Source organism: Aptenodytes patagonicus, chromosome 19 (assembly GCF_965638725.1).
Source record: "Aptenodytes patagonicus chromosome 19, bAptPat1.pri.cur, whole genome shotgun sequence".
NCBI lineage: Eukaryota > Metazoa > Chordata > Aves > Sphenisciformes > Spheniscidae > Aptenodytes > Aptenodytes patagonicus.
The window spans coordinates 9977017-9996717 of record NC_134967.1 but is presented as its reverse complement, the minus strand read 5'-3'; the positions used below and the strand labels follow the sequence as shown (position 1 = coordinate 9996717).

General features: G+C 58.6%; 1 protein-coding gene and 1 long non-coding RNA gene across 3 annotated transcripts; one reads left to right on the top strand and one right to left on the bottom strand.

The window, feature by feature from the left end:
• Positions 1-2864: 2864 nt before the first annotated feature.
• LOC143169041 (uncharacterized) lies at positions 2865-15985 on the bottom strand. Of its 2 annotated transcripts, XR_012996839.1 has the most exons (6): positions 15942-15985; positions 15136-15438; positions 14889-14998; positions 11570-11756; positions 4688-4874; positions 2865-3098 (listed from the first exon to the last, which is right to left on the bottom strand). It is a non-coding gene; the product is annotated as an uncharacterized LOC143169041 (long non-coding RNA). The 2 variants fall into 2 exon arrangements; XR_012996840.1 differs by lacking the exons at positions 2865-3098; positions 4688-4874 and adding an exon at positions 9747-9980.
• Positions 15986-18408: 2423 nt separating this feature from the next.
• MRPS16 (mitochondrial ribosomal protein S16) lies at positions 18409-19297 on the top strand. The gene is made up of 3 exons (XM_076356053.1): positions 18409-18637; positions 18716-18976; positions 19062-19297. Exons 1-3 carry the CDS (start codon positions 18625-18627, stop codon positions 19184-19186), a joined length of 399 nt encoding a protein of 132 aa, XP_076212168.1. The 5' UTR covers positions 18409-18624; the 3' UTR covers positions 19187-19297.
• The last annotated feature ends 404 nt before the right edge of the window (positions 19298-19701 follow it).

Below are 19701 nucleotides of genomic sequence, written 5' to 3'. Positions count from 1 at the left end.
GGGGGGGGAAATAGAGGCTGGAGGAAGGACAGAGGGACAGAGAGAGAAAGAGAGCGGCAGAACTCAGACAGAGAGCAAGAGAAAGAAAAACCAGTGACAAGCAGCAGGCCAGAGGCAGGGGGGCGGGGGAAGGAAGGACAGGAGGAAGGAGAGAGGGATACGGAAAACAAGTCCCTTTCCACCCATGCCACTAGGAGAATGAGGCCAAGGGCAACCCACACAAACCTGAGCCAGCTGCAGTCAACAGCATCCCCAGAGAGGAACCAACAACTGAGTCCTCAGTGCTGCCTCTGGGAGAGGGAAAGAACAAGCAACTGTTACAGTGATGACTGTAGCTCTCGTCAGGCAGGAACCCCTCCTTCTGCAGGAGCTGCTGGAGACAGGGGTTGAGGGCAGGCTGTGGCTGTGGCTCGGCAACAGCAAGCGCGGTGTAACACTCAACTGCGCATGCGCAGCGCTTGAGCTGCAGCACCGCATTTTTATCGCCTGGCAGCAGCAGAGAGCACGGCATAACGCTCAAATGCGCATGCACAGCTCCTGCGCTGCAGTAACGGCTTTTGCTCACTGGAGGGCAGCAGCGAGCGCGGTGTAACACCCCACCGCGCATGCACAGCGTCCGTTCTGCAGTAGCGAGGTTTGCTCGCCGGGCGGCAGCAGCGAGCACGGCGTAACGTTAAAATGCGCATGCGCCGTACTTCAGCTGCAGTACCGGCTTTTGCTCGCCGGGTGGCAGCAGCGAGCGTGGCGTAACGCTCAACGGCGCATGCGCGGCACTTGACGGCAGTACCGCTTTTTAGTCGCCAGGCGGCAGCAGCGAGCGCGGCGTAACGTTAAAATGCGCATGCGCCGCACTTCATCTGCAGTACCGATATTTGATCAGCGGGCGGCAGCAGAGAGCGCGGCATGACGCTAATCTGCGCATGCGCGGCACTTGAGCTGCAGTACCGGCTTTTGCTCGCCGGGCGGCAGCAGCGAGCGCGGCGCAACGCTCAACGGCGCATGCGCACGCTGGAGCGGCAGTACTGGTTTTTCATCAGCAGGCGGCAGCAGCGAGCGCTGTGTAACCCTCAAATGCGCATGCGCGGCACTTCAGCTGCAGTACCAGTTTTTGATCACGGGGCGGCAGCAGAGACCGCGGCATAACGCTAATCAGCGCATGCGCCGCACTTGAGCTGCAGTACCGGCTTTTGATCACCGGGCGGCAGCTGAGAGTGTGGTGTAACGCTCAACGGCGCATGCGCGGCACTTGAGCGGCAGTACCGCTTTTTAGTCGCCAGGCGGCAGCAGCGAGCGTGGCGTAACGCTAAAATGCGCATGCGCGCGCTGGAGCGGCAGTACCGATTTTTCATCAGCAGGCGGCAGCAGCGAGTGCGGCGTAACGTTAAAATGCGCATGCGCCGCACTTCAGCTGCAGTACCGATATTTGATCAGCGGGCGGCAGCAGAGAGCGTGGCATGACGCTAATCTGCGCATGCGCGGCACTTGAGCTGCAGTACCGCTTCTTGCTCGCCGGGCGGCAGCAGCGAGCGTGGCGTAACGTTAAAATGCGCATGCGCCGCACTTCAGCTGCAGTACCGATATTTGATCAGCGGGCGGCAGCAGAGAGCGCGGCATGACGCTAATCTGCGCATGCGCGGTACTTGAGCTGCAGTACCTGCTTTTGATCACTGGGAGGCAGCAGCGAGCGCTGTGTAGCCCTCAAATGCGCATGCGCGGCACTTGAGCTGCAGTACCGGCTTTTGATCGCCTGGCGGCAGCAGCGAGCACGGCGTAACGCTCAACAGTGCATGCGCGGCGCTTGAGCTGCAGTATTGCATTTTGGTCACCAGGCGGCAGCAGCGAGCGCGATGTAACCACCGCGCATGAGCGGTGCCCGTCCTGTAGTACCGACGTTTGATCACCGGGCGGCAGCAGTGAGCGCGGTGTAACACCCCTCCGCCCATGCGCTGCGACCCTAGTGCAGTACTGGCTTTTGCTCGCCGGGCAGCAGCAGCGAGTGCGGCGTAACGCTCAACTGCGCATGAGCCTTGCTGGAGCGGCAGTACCGCATTTCGGTCGCCGGGCGGCAGCAGCGAGGGCAGGGCCACGCGCTCTCGGGGCGCGGCCGCACGGCTTGTCGGGGACCGGGCGCAGCGGGAAGCCCGCAGAAAACCACACGAAACCGGCAACAACACTACACCTCGTGCTGCGCCGCGGGGGCCGCGGCGGTAGCAAGGACTACGCCGCTCCGCATTCGCCCGAGAGCCATGCGGTTGCCCGGCAGCTACACCCGCGAAAACTACACCTCCCGGCACGCACCGGTAGAGACAGCACGGCCGCCCGGCAGCAGAGCGACGGAAGACTACACCTCCCGGCACGCTCCGGGGAACCAACATGGCCGACCGGAAGTCCGTGCCCCAGGACTACAGCTCCCGGCAAGCCGCAGGAGGCAGCCGTCGCTGCGCTCTGACCCTGCGGGGACACCGTTCTCCCCGGCCGATGCACCCGGAAGCCCCGCCCAGCCCCCAGCGCAGCCCCGCTCCCACACGGCGCGGCCCCCCTTCCTCCCCCGGCCTCCTCGCCCGCCGCCCGCTCCGCTCCTCCCTTGGCTCACACCGGCCCTTCCACGGCCACCCGGGGCACAGCAGCCCCACCACCAGCCCCACAATCTGCAGCTACTCTGGCAACACAGCCCCTTTACAGGGAGGGGCCGTCGCCATCAGCCTCACTGCCCGGCCCTGGGGCTCCTCCGGCCCCAGCCGACAGCCGGAGCCCAACAGGAACAGGGGGCCATCGCCCGAACCCCACAGTGCGTCACCCCCTCCCCTGGGCTCCAACACAGCCCCTCGCCCGGTGCAAAGGAAGTGCAAATGCAGCCGCGTGGGCAAAGGAGACGGCAAGTGTTAGTGTTTATTCAGTCACACACGTAACAGGTCCCGGCGGTCTGCTCCAGGGCTTGGAGCCTCCGACACTTCCCCTGCCCCTAGGACACCTCAGCAGTCGTTCCCGGAGCCACGCTCGTTGGTCCGGTGGGGAACAGACAGTTGGTCGGTCAGCTCCTGGAGTGAGATGGGTTCCTAGGCAGAGGCCGCCAAAAATGAGGAGCAGGGCACAGGACACTAGAAGAGAAAAGTGGCAGCCAGCTGGACAGCGGGGGTGTAGCGAGAAAACATGAGGCAGGGAACAGGACAGTGAGAGAAAGATGGGGACTAGGAGCCCGACAGATGGAGAAAGAAGCAACAGGGAGAGAGGAAGAGAGGCAGCAGAAAGAGGGAGAAGGAGCAGGACAGAGACCGATAAAGAAGGATGGGGAGCAGGATGGAGATACAGAAGAAAATGGGGATGGGCAGCAGGACAGAGAGGGAGGAAAAAAGAATAAGGGCAGGGAGCCAGGTCAGCCAACGAGGGAGGGAAGGGGTGGGGCGAGGGGAACACACAAAACAAACCACATGGCTACACGCTACAGGACAGAGAGGGAAGAATTAAGAAACAGGGACAGGGAGCTGGAAAAAAGAGAGCTAGAGAGCAAAAACAATAGCAATGTGTACAGAAAGAAGAGTGGGGGGGATTCTAAAATAGGGTCACGGGGGAGCCAGAGACAGTGAGATGGAGAAAGGACAAAAGCAACAAGCTACAGGGCGGAGAGAGAGGAATTAATGAATAGGGACAGAGAGCTGGCCAGAGAGAGAGGGAGAAAGGCAAAAGATCACACGGGAGACAGGGCAGAGAGGGAGGAATTAGAAAACCAGGGACAGGGAGCTAGACAGAGAGACATGGAGAAAGAAGGAAAAAAAAAAAAAACCAGCAATGGACTATAAGATGGATAGGGAGGAAATAAAAAATAGCAGCAGGGAGCCAGACACAGAGAGATGGGGAAAGACAAACAAATAGCGTGGGGCTATGAGACAGAGAATGTGGAATTAAAACGTGGAGAGAGGGAGCTGGACAGAGAGAGAGACTAAGGGGAAAGTCCAGGCAGGCTACAGGGGGCAGAGGGAGGAATGAAAAACTCGGGACAGGGAGGTGGATAGAGAGATGGAGAAATGCAAAAGTAGTGGCGGGGTACAGGGCAGAGAGGAAGACTTAAAAAATGGGGGCACTGAGATGGATGGAGAGGGAGGAAGAAAGGAAAGACACTATGGGGAACATGGCAAAGAGGGAAGAATGAAGAAAGTGGGACAGGGAGCCAAACAAACCGAGATGGGGAAAGAAGACTATTGCAACGGGCTAGGGGGCACACAGGGAAGACTTAGGAAAACAGGGACAGGGAACAAGACAGAGTGACATGGAGAAAGGACAAAATAGCGATGGGCGACAGGACAGAGGGAGGAATTCAAAATGAGGGGCAGGAGCAGGATAAAGAGAGATGGAGAAAGAAATAGACTCACGACATGCTACAGGCCCGAGAAGGAAGACCTTGAACAACAGGGACAAGCAGCCAGACACAGAGAGCCAGAGACAGCAAAAATACTGGCGGGCTACAGGACAAAGAGGGAGGAGTGCAAAAACAGTGGCTGGGAGCTGGACAGAGAGAGACGGAGAAGGAAAAAATAGCCATAGGCTACAGGGCAGAGAGAGGGAGGACCTAAAAGGTGGGGACAGGGAGCCGCTCAGAGCGAGATGGAGAAAGGAGGTACAGAGAAGTGCCCCCCCCCCAAAAAAGGGGGGGGGGGGGGGCGCGACAGGGCCCTGAGGGCCCAGGACTCACCGCAGCTCTCGCTCTCAGTGCTGCCAGAAGAATTGAAGAATTTGCCAGTTCAGACGCTTCTTTCTCCTGCGCTCTTCCCTTCCTCTTCTGAAACTCCGGTTGCTTGGCTGTCCTCCACCGAAGAGAATACATGGCTGTCTTACAGCTCTTACAAAGACGAAGCTTCCTAGACATGTAGCCTTGCGCACTACACACAGGAGTAGGACAGAGGGAAAGAGAGAGAAAATGATGAGCAGGGAGCAAAACAGGCAGATAGGGAGAGAAACTGAATGATAGGAATAAAGAAGCGGGAGGGAGAGAAAAAGATAGGGAACAAGCCAGAGGGATTGAGGACAAAAGACAGATCAGGATAAATAGATGGAGAAAGAAAAACCAGCACTGGGCTGCAGGATGAGAGAAAAGGCAGGGAGCAGGACAGAGGGGAATCATGGGACAGCGAGCCGGGCAGGGGGATATAGCAAGATGGGCAGCGGTATGGAGATATACGGACAAAAAGTTAGGGGGAGGATGGAGGACAGAGAGAATAAGAGAAAAGGGACAGGGAGCGGGGCAGAGATGGAGAAAGAAACATTTGAGACAGAGAAAGAGGGACGGGTAAGACAACAGATAATTGGAGAAAGAAAGGAAAGGGAACAGCACAGAGGGTCACAGAGAAAAAGAGAGGGATGGCAGAAAGAGAAAAAGAAGACAAGGGAAAAGGACTGAGGAGCAGAGAGAAAATGGTACAGGGAAAAGGACAGAGCTGGAGAAAACAAAGACAGACTAGAGGCAGAGCAAAGGGAAAGATCGACAAGGGCAGGGAGCAGGACAAAGGGATGGAGGAGGGAAAAAAACAGCGATGGGCAGTGAATAGGACAGAGGAAGAGAGAGAGAAAAAGAGCAAGAGCAGCAAGAGAAGGAGAATGACAGAAGGATGTAGGGAGAAAGACCAGGACACGTAAAAGGGGGGGGGTGGACGCACATCAGAAGGGTAGAAAGAAAAAGAGAGGGATGGGGAGCAAGACAATGTGAGAGGGAGGGAGGGAGTGGGATGCAAGTATGCAGAAAAACAGAGGTACAGGGAAGAGGAAAGAATGACAGAGAGAGAAAGGGGAGGCTGGGGAGCAGGAGAGAGAGACAGAGAACGAAAAACGCGATGGGCAGAAGAACAGAAATACAGAGAATTAAAAAAATACTTCTCGGGAGCAGGACAGAGGGTTAGAGCAAGAGGAAAAAATCAACAGGGAGAAGGACAGGTAACACACAGCAGGACACACACAGGGAGTGAGAAGGAGGGAACACAGCAGGACAGAGGGATGAAGAGAGAAAAAAAAAAATAGGGACAGGAAGAAAAGCAGAGTAACTAAGAGGGGAAAAAGAACCAGAAAGGGAACTGGACAGAGATGAGCAGCAGGACAGAGAGATGGAAAAAGAAAAAACAGGGACAGGGACACAGAGATAGAGAGGCAAAGAGAGGGATGGGGACCAGGACAGTGGGATATAAACAGGGAGGGACAGGGAGTGCAGGACACAAGGTTGCAGAGAGAGAGAGGTACAGGGAAGTGGAAAGAATGACAGGGAAAAAGAGAGGGGTGGGGAGCAGGTCAGAGAGCTGGAGAAAGAAAAAGTACTGCTGGGGAGCAGGACAGGAGGATAGAGCCGAAAGAGACGATGCAGACAGCAAAAATAATGATAGGCAACAGGACAGAGGGACTGACAGAGAAGTAAGGGACAGGGAGCAGGACAGAGGAATGGGACGAAAAAATACTGATGAGCAACAGGACAAAGGGATGCAGGTGAAAAGGAGGAGGGAAACGGAAGGAAGGAGAGAGAGAGAAAGATGGGGATAGAGCACGGGACACGGAGAGACCAAGAGCAGGACAAGGAACGGGACAGAGGGAGTGGGAATGGGGGAGGAGGGAGGGACAGATGCAGATTAAGACAAAGAGATGGAGAAGGAAAACCGCTGAGGGGCTGCTGGACAGAGACGGAGGAGGAAAAAGCAGGGCCAGAGTAGGGAAGAGAGAAAGGAAAAAAGGGACAGCTGGCTGGATGGGGGGATATAACTAGAAACAATGAGACAGGCAGTGGGACAGAGGGATAAAGGCAGAATAACCAGGGAGAGGAAGCAGGACAGATGGACAGCGAGAGGAAAAAAGGGGCAGGGAGCAGGACCGAGAGATGGAGGAAGAAGCATTAGGGGCAGAGAGAGAGAGGGGGGGGGAAATAGAGGCTGGAGGAAGGACAGAGGGACAGAGAGAGAAAGAGAGCGGCAGAACTCAGACAGAGAGCAAGAGAAAGAAAAACCAGTGACAAGCAGCAGGCCAGAGGCAGGGGGGCGGGGGAAGGAAGGACAGGAGGAAGGAGAGAGGGATACGGAAAACAAGTCCCTTTCCACCCATGCCACTAGGAGAATGAGGCCAAGGGCAACCCACACAAACCTGAGCCAGCTGCAGTCAACAGCATCCCCAGAGAGGAACCAACAACTGAGTCCTCAGTGCTGCCTCTGGGAGAGGGAAAGAACAAGCAACTGTTACAGTGATGACTGTAGCTCTCGTCAGGCAGGAACCCCTCCTTCTGCAGGAGCTGCTGGAGACAGGGGTTGAGGGCAGGCTGTGGCTGTGGCTCGGCAACAGCAAGCGCGGTGTAACACTCAACTGCGCATGCGCAGCGCTTGAGCTGCAGCACCGCATTTTTATCGCCTGGCAGCAGCAGAGAGCACGGCATAACGCTCAAATGCGCATGCACAGCTCCTGCGCTGCAGTAACGGCTTTTGCTCACTGGAGGGCAGCAGCGAGCGCGGTGTAACACCCCACCGCGCATGCACAGCGTCCGTTCTGCAGTAGCGAGGTTTGCTCGCCGGGCGGCAGCAGCGAGCACGGCGTAACGTTAAAATGCGCATGCGCCGTACTTCAGCTGCAGTACCGGCTTTTGCTCGCCGGGTGGCAGCAGCGAGCGTGGCGTAACGCTCAACGGCGCATGCGCGGCACTTGACGGCAGTACCGCTTTTTAGTCGCCAGGCGGCAGCAGCGAGCGCGGCGTAACGTTAAAATGCGCATGCGCCGCACTTCATCTGCAGTACCGATATTTGATCAGCGGGCGGCAGCAGAGAGCGCGGCATGACGCTAATCTGCGCATGCGCGGCACTTGAGCTGCAGTACCGGCTTTTGCTCGCCGGGCGGCAGCAGCGAGCGCGGCGCAACGCTCAACGGCGCATGCGCACGCTGGAGTGGCAGTACTGGTTTTTCATCAGCAGGCGGCAGCAGCGAGCGCTGTGTAACCCTCAAATGCGCATGCGCGGCACTTCAGCTGCAGTACCAGTTTTTGATCACGGGGCGGCAGCAGAGACCGCGGCATAACGCTAATCAGCGCATGCGCCGCACTTGAGCTGCAGTACCGGCTTTTGATCACCGGGCGGCAGCTGAGAGTGTGGTGTAACGCTCAACGGCGCATGCGCGGCACTTGAGCGGCAGTACCGCTTTTTAGTCGCCAGGCGGCAGCAGCGAGCGTGGCGTAACGCTAAAATGCGCATGCGCGCGCTGGAGCGGCAGTACCGATTTTTCATCAGCAGGCGGCAGCAGCGAGTGCGGCGTAACGTTAAAATGCGCATGCGCCGCACTTCAGCTGCAGTACCGATATTTGATCAGCGGGCGGCAGCAGAGAGCGTGGCATGACGCTAATCTGCGCATGCGCGGCACTTGAGCTGCAGTACCGCTTCTTGCTCGCCGGGCGGCAGCAGCGAGCGTGGCGTAACGTTAAAATGCGCATGCGCCGCACTTCAGCTGCAGTACCGATATTTGATCAGCGGGCGGCAGCAGAGAGCGCGGCATGACGCTAATCTGCGCATGCGCGGTACTTGAGCTGCAGTACCTGCTTTTGATCACTGGGAGGCAGCAGCGAGCGCTGTGTAGCCCTCAAATGCGCATGCGCGGCACTTGAGCTGCAGTACCGGCTTTTGATCGCCTGGCGGCAGCAGCGAGCACGGCGTAACGCTCAACAGTGCATGCGCGGCGCTTGAGCTGCAGTATTGCATTTTGGTCACCAGGCGGCAGCAGCGAGCGCGATGTAACCACCGCGCATGAGCGGTGCCCGTCCTGTAGTACCGACGTTTGATCACCGGGCGGCAGCAGTGAGCGCGGTGTAACACCCCTCCGCCCATGCGCTGCGACCCTAGTGCAGTACTGGCTTTTGCTCGCCGGGCAGCAGCAGCGAGTGCGGCGTAACGCTCAACTGCGCATGAGCCTTGCTGGAGCGGCAGTACCGCATTTCGGTCGCCGGGCGGCAGCAGCGAGGGCAGGGCCACGCGCTCTCGGGGCGCGGCCGCACGGCTTGTCGGGGACCGGGCGCAGCGGGAAGCCCGCAGAAAACCACACGAAACCGGCAACAACACTACACCTCGTGCTGCGCCGCGGGGGCCGCGGCGGTAGCAAGGACTACGCCGCTCCGCATTCGCCCGAGAGCCATGCGGTTGCCCGGCAGCTACACCCGCGAAAACTACACCTCCCGGCACGCACCGGTAGAGACAGCACGGCCGCCCGGCAGCAGAGCGACGGAAGACTACACCTCCCGGCACGCTCCGGGGAACCAACATGGCCGACCGGAAGTCCGTGCCCCAGGACTACAGCTCCCGGCAAGCCGCAGGAGGCAGCCGTCGCTGCGCTCTGACCCTGCGGGGACACCGTTCTCCCCGGCCGATGCACCCGGAAGCCCCGCCCAGCCCCCAGCGCAGCCCCGCTCCCACACGGCGCGGCCCCCCTTCCTCCCCCGGCCTCCTCGCCCGCCGCCCGCTCCGCTCCTCCCTTGGCTCACACCGGCCCTTCCACGGCCACCCGGGGCACAGCAGCCCCACCACCAGCCCCACAATCTGCAGCTACTCTGGCAACACAGCCCCTTTACAGGGAGGGGCCGTCGCCATCAGCCTCACTGCCCGGCCCTGGGGCTCCTCCGGCCCCAGCCGACAGCCGGAGCCCAACAGGAACAGGGGGCCATCGCCCGAACCCCACAGTGCGTCACCCCCTCCCCTGGGCTCCAACACAGCCCCTCGCCCGGTGCAAAGGAAGTGCAAATGCAGCCGCGTGGGCAAAGGAGACGGCAAGTGTTAGTGTTTATTCAGTCACACACGTAACAGGTCCCGGCGGTCTGCTCCAGGGCTTGGAGCCTCCGACACTTCCCCTGCCCCTAGGACACCTCAGCAGTCGTTCCCGGAGCCACGCTCGTTGGTCCGGTGGGGAACAGACAGTTGGTCGGTCAGCTCCTGGAGTGAGATGGGTTCCTAGGCAGAGGCCGCCAAAAATGAGGAGCAGGGCACAGGACACTAGAAGAGAAAAGTGGCAGCCAGCTGGACAGCGGGGGTGTAGCGAGAAAACATGAGGCAGGGAACAGGACAGTGAGAGAAAGATGGGGACTAGGAGCCCGACAGATGGAGAAAGAAGCAACAGGGAGAGAGGAAGAGAGGCAGCAGAAAGAGGGAGAAGGAGCAGGACAGAGACCGATAAAGAAGGATGGGGAGCAGGATGGAGATACAGAAGAAAATGGGGATGGGCAGCAGGACAGAGAGGGAGGAAAAAAGAATAAGGGCAGGGAGCCAGGTCAGCCAACGAGGGAGGGAAGGGGTGGGGCGAGGGGAACACACAAAACAAACCACATGGCTACACGCTACAGGACAGAGAGGGAAGAATTAAGAAACAGGGACAGGGAGCTGGAAAAAAGAGAGCTAGAGAGCAAAAACAATAGCAATGTGTACAGAAAGAAGAGGGGGGGGGATTCTAAAATAGGGTCACGGGGGAGCCAGAGACAGTGAGATGGAGAAAGGACAAAAGCAACAAGCTACAGGGCGGAGAGAGAGGAATTAATGAATAGGGACAGAGAGCTGGCCAGAGAGAGAGGGAGAAAGGCAAAAGATCACACGGGAGACAGGGCAGAGAGGGAGGAATTAGAAAACCAGGGACAGGGAGCTAGACAGAGAGACATGGAGAAAGAAGGAAAAAAAAAAAAAACCAGCAATGGACTATAAGATGGATAGGGAGGAAATAAAAAATAGCAGCAGGGAGCCAGACACAGAGAGATGGGGAAAGACAAACAAATAGCGTGGGGCTATGAGACAGAGAATGTGGAATTAAAACGTGGAGAGAGGGAGCTGGACAGAGAGAGAGACTAAGGGGAAAGTCCAGGCAGGCTACAGGGGGCAGAGGGAGGAATGAAAAACTCGGGACAGGGAGGTGGATAGAGAGATGGAGAAATGCAAAAGTAGTGGCGGGGTACAGGGCAGAGAGGAAGACTTAAAAAATGGGGGCACTGAGATGGATGGAGAGGGAGGAAGAAAGGAAAGACACTATGGGGAACATGGCAAAGAGGGAAGAATGAAGAAAGTGGGACAGGGAGCCAAACAAACCGAGATGGGGAAAGAAGACTATTGCAACGGGCTAGGGGGCACACAGGGAAGACTTAGGAAAACAGGGACAGGGAACAAGACAGAGTGACATGGAGAAAGGACAAAATAGCGATGGGCGACAGGACAGAGGGAGGAATTCAAAATGAGGGGCAGGAGCAGGATAAAGAGAGATGGAGAAAGAAATAGACTCACGACATGCTACAGGCCCGAGAAGGAAGACCTTGAACAACAGGGACAAGCAGCCAGACACAGAGAGCCAGAGACAGCAAAAATACTGGCGGGCTACAGGACAAAGAGGGAGGAGTGCAAAAACAGTGGCTGGGAGCTGGACAGAGAGAGACGGAGAAGGAAAAAATAGCCATAGGCTACAGGGCAGAGAGAGGGAGGACCTAAAAGGTGGGGACAGGGAGCCGCTCAGAGCGAGATGGAGAAAGGAGGTACAGAGAAGTGCCCCCCCCCCAAAAAAGGGGGGGGGGGGGGGCGCGACAGGGCCCTGAGGGCCCAGGACTCACCGCAGCTCTCGCTCTCAGTGCTGCCAGAAGAATTGAAGAATTTGCCAGTTCAGACGCTTCTTTCTCCTGCGCTCTTCCCTTCCTCTTCTGAAACTCCGGTTGCTTGGCTGTCCTCCACCGAAGAGAATACATGGCTGTCTTACAGCTCTTACAAAGACGAAGCTTCCTAGACATGTAGCCTTGCGCACTACGCACAGGAGTAGGACAGAGGGAAAGAGAGAGAAAATGATGAGCAGGGAGCAAAACAGGCAGATAGGGAGAGAAACTGAATGATAGGAATAAAGAAGCGGGAGGGAGAGAAAAAGATAGGGAACAAGCCAGAGGGATTGAGGACAAAAGACAGATCAGGATAAATAGATGGAGAAAGAAAAACCAGCACTGGGCTGCAGGATGAGAGAAAAGGCAGGGAGCAGGACAGAGGGGAATCATGGGACAGCGAGCCGGGCAGGGGGATATAGCAAGATGGGCAGCGGTATGGAGATATACGGACAAAAAGTTAGGGGGAGGATGGAGGACAGAGAGAATAAGAGAAAAGGGACAGGGAGCGGGGCAGAGATGGAGAAAGAAACATTTGAGACAGAGAAAGAGGGACGGGTAAGACAACAGATAATTGGAGAAAGAAAGGAAAGGGAACAGCACAGAGGGTCACAGAGAAAAAGAGAGGGATGGCAGAAAGAGAAAAAGAAGACAAGGGAAAAGGACTGAGGAGCAGAGAGAAAATGGTACAGGGAAAAGGACAGAGCTGGAGAAAACAAAGACAGACTAGAGGCAGAGCAAAGGGAAAGATCGACAAGGGCAGGGAGCAGGACAAAGGGATGGAGGAGGGAAAAAAACAGCGATGGGCAGTGAATAGGACAGAGGAAGAGAGAGAGAAAAAGAGCAAGAGCAGCAAGAGAAGGAGAATGACAGAAGGATGTAGGGAGAAAGACCAGGACACGTAAAAGGGGGGGGGTGGACGCACATCAGAAGGGTAGAAAGAAAAAGAGAGGGATGGGGAGCAAGACAATGTGAGAGGGAGGGAGGGAGTGGGATGCAAGTATGCAGAAAAACAGAGGTACAGGGAAGAGGAAAGAATGACAGAGAGAGAAAGGGGAGGCTGGGGAGCAGGAGAGAGAGACAGAGAACGAAAAACGCGATGGGCAGAAGAACAGAAATACAGAGAATTAAAAAAATACTTCTCGGGAGCAGGACAGAGGGTTAGAGCAAGAGGAAAAAATCAACAGGGAGAAGGACAGGTAACACACAGCAGGACACACACAGGGAGTGAGAAGGAGGGAACACAGCAGGACAGAGGGATGAAGAGAGAAAAAAAAAAATAGGGACAGGAAGAAAAGCAGAGTAACTAAGAGGGGAAAAAGAACCAGAAAGGGAACTGGACAGAGATGAGCAGCAGGACAGAGAGATGGAAAAAGAAAAAACAGGGACAGGGACACAGAGATAGAGAGGCAAAGAGAGGGATGGGGACCAGGACAGTGGGATATAAACAGGGAGGGACAGGGAGTGCAGGACACAAGGTTGCAGAGAGAGAGAGGTACAGGGAAGTGGAAAGAATGACAGGGAAAAAGAGAGGGGTGGGGAGCAGGTCAGAGAGCTGGAGAAAGAAAAAGTACTGCTGGGGAGCAGGACAGGAGGATAGAGCCGAAAGAGACGATGCAGACAGCAAAAATAATGATAGGCAACAGGACAGAGGGACTGACAGAGAAGTAAGGGACAGGGAGCAGGACAGAGGAATGGGACGAAAAAATACTGATGAGCAACAGGACAAAGGGATGCAGGTGAAAAGGAGGAGGGAAACGGAAGGAAGGAGAGAGAGAGAAAGATGGGGATAGAGCACGGGACACGGAGAGACCAAGAGCAGGACAAGGAACGGGACAGAGGGAGTGGGAATGGGGGAGGAGGGAGGGACAGATGCAGATTAAGACAAAGAGGTGGAGAAGGAAAACCGATGATGGGCTGCTGGACAGAGACGGAGGAGGAAAAAGCAGGGCCAGAGTAGGGAAGAGAGAAAGGAAAAAAGGGACAGCTGGCTGGATGGGGGGATATAACTAGAAACAATGAGACAGGCAGTGGGACAGAGGGATAAAGGCAGAATAACCAGGGAGAGGAAGCAGGACAGATGGACAGCGAGAGGAAAAAAGGGGCAGGGAGCAGGACCGAGAGATGGAGGAAGAAGCATTAGGGGCAGAGAGAGAGAGGGGGGGGGAAATAGAGGCTGGAGGAAGGACAGAGGGACAGAGAGAGAAAGAGAGCGGCAGAACTCAGACAGAGAGCAAGAGAAAGAAAAACCAGTGACAAGCAGCAGGCCAGAGGCAGGGGGGCGGGGGAAGGAAGGACAGGAGGAAGGAGAGAGGGATACAGAAAACAAGTGAGGGACAGGGAACAAGAAAATGGGATACAGAGAAAAAGAGAGGGATGGGGAGCAGGACTCTGGGATCGAGAGGAAGCGAGAGCAACAGGGAGAATGACAGGGAGATGAAGCCAGAGGAAAAACAGGGACCAAAAGCAGGACAGAGAAATGGAAAAGGAAAATTAGGGATGGGGAGCAGGACAGAGAGATGGAGAGACAACAAGGGATGCAAGGATAATGACAGAGAGGGAGGGAGGGAGCGAGGGACAGGGAGCAGCACAGAGGTATGGAGAAAGAGAGAGGGATGGGGAGCAGGGCAGAGAAATAAAGAAAGAAAATACAGTGATGGGGAGCAGGGCAGAGAACTAGAAAGAGAAAAATAAGACAAGGGAGAAGACGAGGAGCAGAGAGAGAAAGAAAGGTCAGAAAGAAAAGGTCAGAAGTGAGTGAGAGTGAGTGAGAAAAAAACAGTGACAGGGAGCAGGACAGAGTGACAGAGAACCAAAAAACCAAAGAGGGAACAAGACAGAGAAATAAGGGGAAAGGCAAGGAGAAGGACAGAGAAACGGGGGGGGGGGGGGGGGGGGGGATAGGGAGCAGGACAGAGAGATGGAGCAAGAAAGGAAAAAAGGACAGGAGGCAGAACAAACGGAAAGAGAGACAAGGACAGGGAGCAGGACAAAGAGACGTAAAAGGAAAAAACAGCAATGGGCTACAGGACAGAGACAGACGATGAAATGAAAAAAAAGGAGGGAGAGGGAGCAGGACAACAGCGCAGAGAGAAAAAGAAAAGGGAGCAACAGAACAGGAGAAAGAGAGGGAGAGAGGAAGAGGAAGGAGGACAGAGGAGAGGTACAGGGAAGCAAAAAAAAAAATCACAGCAGTGTGGGAAAGAGAGGGGGACAGGGGAGGGGCAGGGAGGGACCGGGATGCAGAAGAGGGGCGACAGGGCCCTGAGGACGCAGGACTCACTGTAGCTCTCGCTCTCAGCGCTGCTGGGAGAATTTGCCAGTTCAGATGTTTCTTTCTCCTGCTCTCCTCCCCTCCTCTTCTGTAACTCCGGTCACTTAGCTGTTCTCCACCTAAGAGAATACGTGGATTTCTTACAGCTCTTACAAGACAAGGCTTCCTAGACATGTAGCCTCGCTCGCGCACTACGCAGCCATACCATGCTGCTGGTGACACATACAGACCCTGCGGCACACATTGGCAGTCTGACCTGCTGCGGACTATGAAGAAGGATCCTTCCTCACCCAGAGAGGCAGGCTTTCTCTTGCCTGCAGCGGGAGGCAGCTGCCGGCTGGATGGCCTTTGATTTCTTCTTCTTTACCTTTCTCTGGCCTCTCCAGCTTCAGCCGCAGCAGCTTCTGTCCACAGCCAGTAAGCGCTCCGTCTGTCCCTTTTCACCCCTATGCCACAAGGAGAGCGAGGCCGAGCAGAGACAACCCATGCAAGCCTGAGGCGGGTGCAGTCAACGGCATCCCCAGGGGAGGAACAGCCAGCCACATCCTCAGCACGGCCTCTGGGAAAGGGAAGGAAGAAGCAGCAACCATTACTACCGTAGATCGCTCCTAGCCAGACCCCCTGCTTCTGCAGGGGCTTCTGAAGACACCGCTCCTTCCCTGCACTGCTGCTAACGGCACCCACGTTAAGGGAGAATCATGCACGTTCGAGGGCCAGCTTGCCGCCTTCACAACAGGGCTTGGGGGTGGCCTGGGGATATGGGACAGGCTTCAGGGGAGGTGCTGGAGGTGGGGGCAGCTGCACAAGGCGAGCGGGGCCGGGGGACGCTCAAGAGGAGCTCTGGCCAGTTGGGGAGGCGCCTGCGCCTGGGGGGGTGTCCACCTCCTTCCCCTCGTCCCTTCTATCAGCTCTCGGGTAAGTCCCTAGGGCTGCCCTGACCCGGCTCTCCTCCAGCGGACCGGGAGCCTGCCGCAGCGGGCGGCTTGCAGCTTCCCGTCCTGCCACCCCCGGGCGGCCGGCGAGCAGGAGACACCCCCGCACCCGCCGAAGGGGCTCGCTCACCTCACCGGTGGCCAGCGTGCCGCCATGCTGCGCACGGACACCGCGCATGCGCGGGACGCCGACGGCGCGCCGGAGGAGTCAGAGCCGGCGCACGAACGGCGGGCTGCAGTACCGCGCGTTGACCACCAGGCGGCGGCAGCACCGAGCACCCGCCGGGCGGCGCGTGCCCGGGGGCGGCACCGGCGCCGCAGTCCCGCGCTTTGCGCGCTAAGCGCCCGCCGACACCGCGCACATGGAGCGGCAGCTGCGTTTCCTTACCGGGAGGCAGCAACGAGCGCGGCGGCGCCGCCCCGCAGGCACTGCAGCATCGCATCGCCATTACCGGCGGACGGCAACGTGGAAGACGGTGGCGCCCCCGAGCATGCGCAGCGCCTAACCGCAATACCGCCATTTGGTCGTCCGGCGGCAACAGCGAGCGCGGCGACGCGCCCCGCCGCTCATGCACGGTACCCGAGCTGCAGTACCAATTTTGGTCACCAGGGGGCGGCAGCAGGGAGCTGGGCGTCGCGCGCCATCGCGCATGTGCGGCGCTCGGTCTGCTGTACCCCGTTACGGTCACCTGGGGGCAGCAGCGAGCGCGGGAAAACGCCACTGTGCATGCGCGGCACCTGAGGTGCAGTGCCGAATTTTGGTCATTGGGAGGCAGTAGCGAGCGCGGTGTGACACTCCACAGCGCATGCGCGGCGCTCCACCTGCAGTACCGCAAGTTGCTCATCAGGAGGCAGTAGCGAGGGCGACGGTCATACGCCACAGCGCAAGCGCAATTCCCCACCTGCAGTACCGCATTATTGTCGCTCGGCTGCAGCAGCGAGCCCGGCGTCCTGCGCCACGGCCCTGCGCGGCTCTTGAGCTGCAGTACCACGTTTTGATCGCCAGGCGGCAGCAGCGAGCGCGGTGTAACACCCCACCGCGCACGCGCGGCGACCGTACTGCAGTACCGACGTTTGATCGCCTGGCGGCAGCAGCGAGATCGCCGTCGAGCGCACTGCGCGGGCATAGCATCCTATGAGCGTTACGTTACGCTCAACTGCGCATGCGCGGCGCTCTTGCTGCAGTGCTGCATTCTGGTCGCCGGGCGGCAGTGCGAGTGCGGCGGCCGCGGGCGACAGCGCATTCGCGGCGCTGGAGCGGCAGTACCGCATTTCGGTCGCCGGGCGGCAGCAGCGAGGGCAGGGCCACGCGATCTCGAGGCGCGGCCGCACGGTTCGTCGGGGACCGGGCGCGGCGGGAAGCCCGCAGAAAAACACACGAAACCGGCAACAAAACCACACTTCGTGCCGCGCCGGGTGGGTCGCGGCGGCAGCAAGGACTACGCCGCGCTGCACGCGCCCGAGAGCCATGCGGCTACCCGGCAGCCACGTCCGCGAAAACTACACCTCCCGGCATGCTCCGGTGAGCCAACATGGCCGACCGGAAGCCCCGTGACCCAGGACTACAGCTCCCGGCATGCCGCGGGAGGCAGCCCTCCCGGCTCCCTGACTCTGCGGGGACACCGTTCTCCCCCCGCCGACGCACCCGGAAGCCCCGCCCAGCCCCTAGCGCAGGCCCGCGCTCCCCAGTGCAGCCCCAGGCAGCCGCCGCCGCCCGGCTCCGATAGGGCGCGGCCCCCTCGCCGGCCTCGCCGCCAACTCGCTCGGCGACCGCTCCGCTCCTCCCTTGGCTCACACCGGCCCCTCCACGGCCACCCGGCCCAGGGCAGCACCAGCCCTTCCGCCGGCAGCCGCCCCTTTACAGGGAGGGGCCGTCGCCACCGGCCTCACTGCCCGCCCCTGGAGCTCCTCCAGCCCCAGCCGACAGCCGGAGCCCAGCGGGAACAGCGGGCCGTCGCCCGAACCCCACAGTGCGTCACCCCCTCCCCTGGGCTCCATCACAGCCCCTCGCCCGATACAAAGGAAGTGCAAACGCAGCCGCGTGGGCAAAGGAGACGGCAAGTGTTTATTCAGTCACACACGTAACAAGTCCCAGGAGCGAGTCCGCTCCGGGGCTTGGGGACCCCGACGCTCCCCCTTGTACACCTCGGCAGTTGTTCCCGGAGCCACGCTCGTCGGTTCGGCGGGGAACGGACAGTCAGTCGCTTGGCTGGCTCCTGGAGCGATGGGCTGCCGGGCAGAGGTGGAGGCCGCCAAAAATGAGAAGCAGGGTGCAGGACACTGAGGGACAGGGGAAGACAAGGCAGCCAGCTGGACAGGGGGCATATAACAAGAAAGGATGAGGAAGGGAATGTGACAGTGAAAGACGGGGACAGGGAGCCCAATAGAGACGGAAAAAGAAGCAACAGGGAGAGAGGAAGAGAGGCAGCAGAAAGAAGGAGAGGGAGCAGGACAGAGACCGATAAAGAAGGATGGGGAGCAGGATGGAGATGCAGAAAAAAACAGGGATAGGCAGCATGACAGAGAGAGACGAAAGAATAGGGGCAGGGAGAGAAATACAAAAAAAGAGATGAAGTACAGGGCGGAGACGGAGGAATTAATAAACAAGGACAGGGAACCAGGCAGAGACAAAGAACTAAGGAATAGCAATAGGCTACAAGACAGATGGGGAGGAAATGAAAAACGGTGGCAGGGAGCCCGACAGATGGTGAAAGAATAGCGTCCGTCCGTCCGTCTGGGGGTGCGCTGGCCGCTGCGCTTCCGGCCCCTCCTCCGTCATCGCGCCGCGACACAAAGAGGTCCCCGCCGCCGCCATGGTGCAGCTCGGTGAGTGCCCGCGGGCGCGACCCGCCGGGTCTGGCCCGGCCCGGCCCGGCCCTTCACCGCCTCGCGCTCTCCTCGCAGGTAGCCGCCTCCTGAAGGGCTACCGCGGCGGGCACGTCGTGATCCGCTTCGCCCTCGGAGGCTGCACCAACCGGCCCTTCTACCGCATCGTGGCAGCGCACAGCAGGCGCGCCCGCGACGGGAAGTACCTGGAGCAGCTCGGCTGCCTCGACCCGCTGCCCAACGCCCACGGCGAGAGGGTGGCGGGGCTTAACCTGGAACGGCTGCGCCACTGGCTGGGCTGCGGCGCGCAACTCTCCCGGCCCGCTGAGAAGCTCCTGGGTAGGCCCGGAGCGGGCGTTCGGGAGCGGGGGGCCGGGGTGGGGGCCCGGGACGGCCCGCCGCGGCTTACCGCCTCTCCTTGCAGGACTGGCGGGGTTCCTGCCGCTCCACCCCATGACGGTGACCGGCGCCGAGAGGCTGCGGCAGCGAGCGCGGGAGGTCGCCGCGCCCCCTGCGGCCGGCTCGCCCGGGGCCGGCGACGCGCCCTGAGAAACGCCTCGGTTGAGGGGCTGCCGAGCGGCCCGGGACAGCGCCGGCCCGAGGATGGACGCGGCCCCGTCACCGCACCTGACCACATTAAAGTCTCATTTGCACACTCTACACTGTGCATGTGCTGCTCTCTCCACACTCCGCTCTGAAAAATTTACTATTGCAGCCAGATTTGGTGCAGCAAATATACACGGGGTTTTCCTACTATAATGTAGGTACGGAACCATTCCAGGAGGCACATACGGCTTTTCCCAAAGACATGTTACTAGCTCTGGCGTATTGCTTTCTGCAGCAATGGCATGACTACTGCCAGCTTCCATTTGCCTGCTGCACTCATTGAGCATTTTGACTCCTGGCTCTGATTCACTACAATGCAACAGTCCAGCGGTCCAGGAGAGGCCTGGCGCAGACAAATGCAAATGGCACTGCAGCTGCGTTTCCGTTTAGTTTCTCCAGAGAGGTTGTGGGCTTATTCGTTCATTTACAAGCAGAAGGGAAAGATTTCAGTCTCGGGT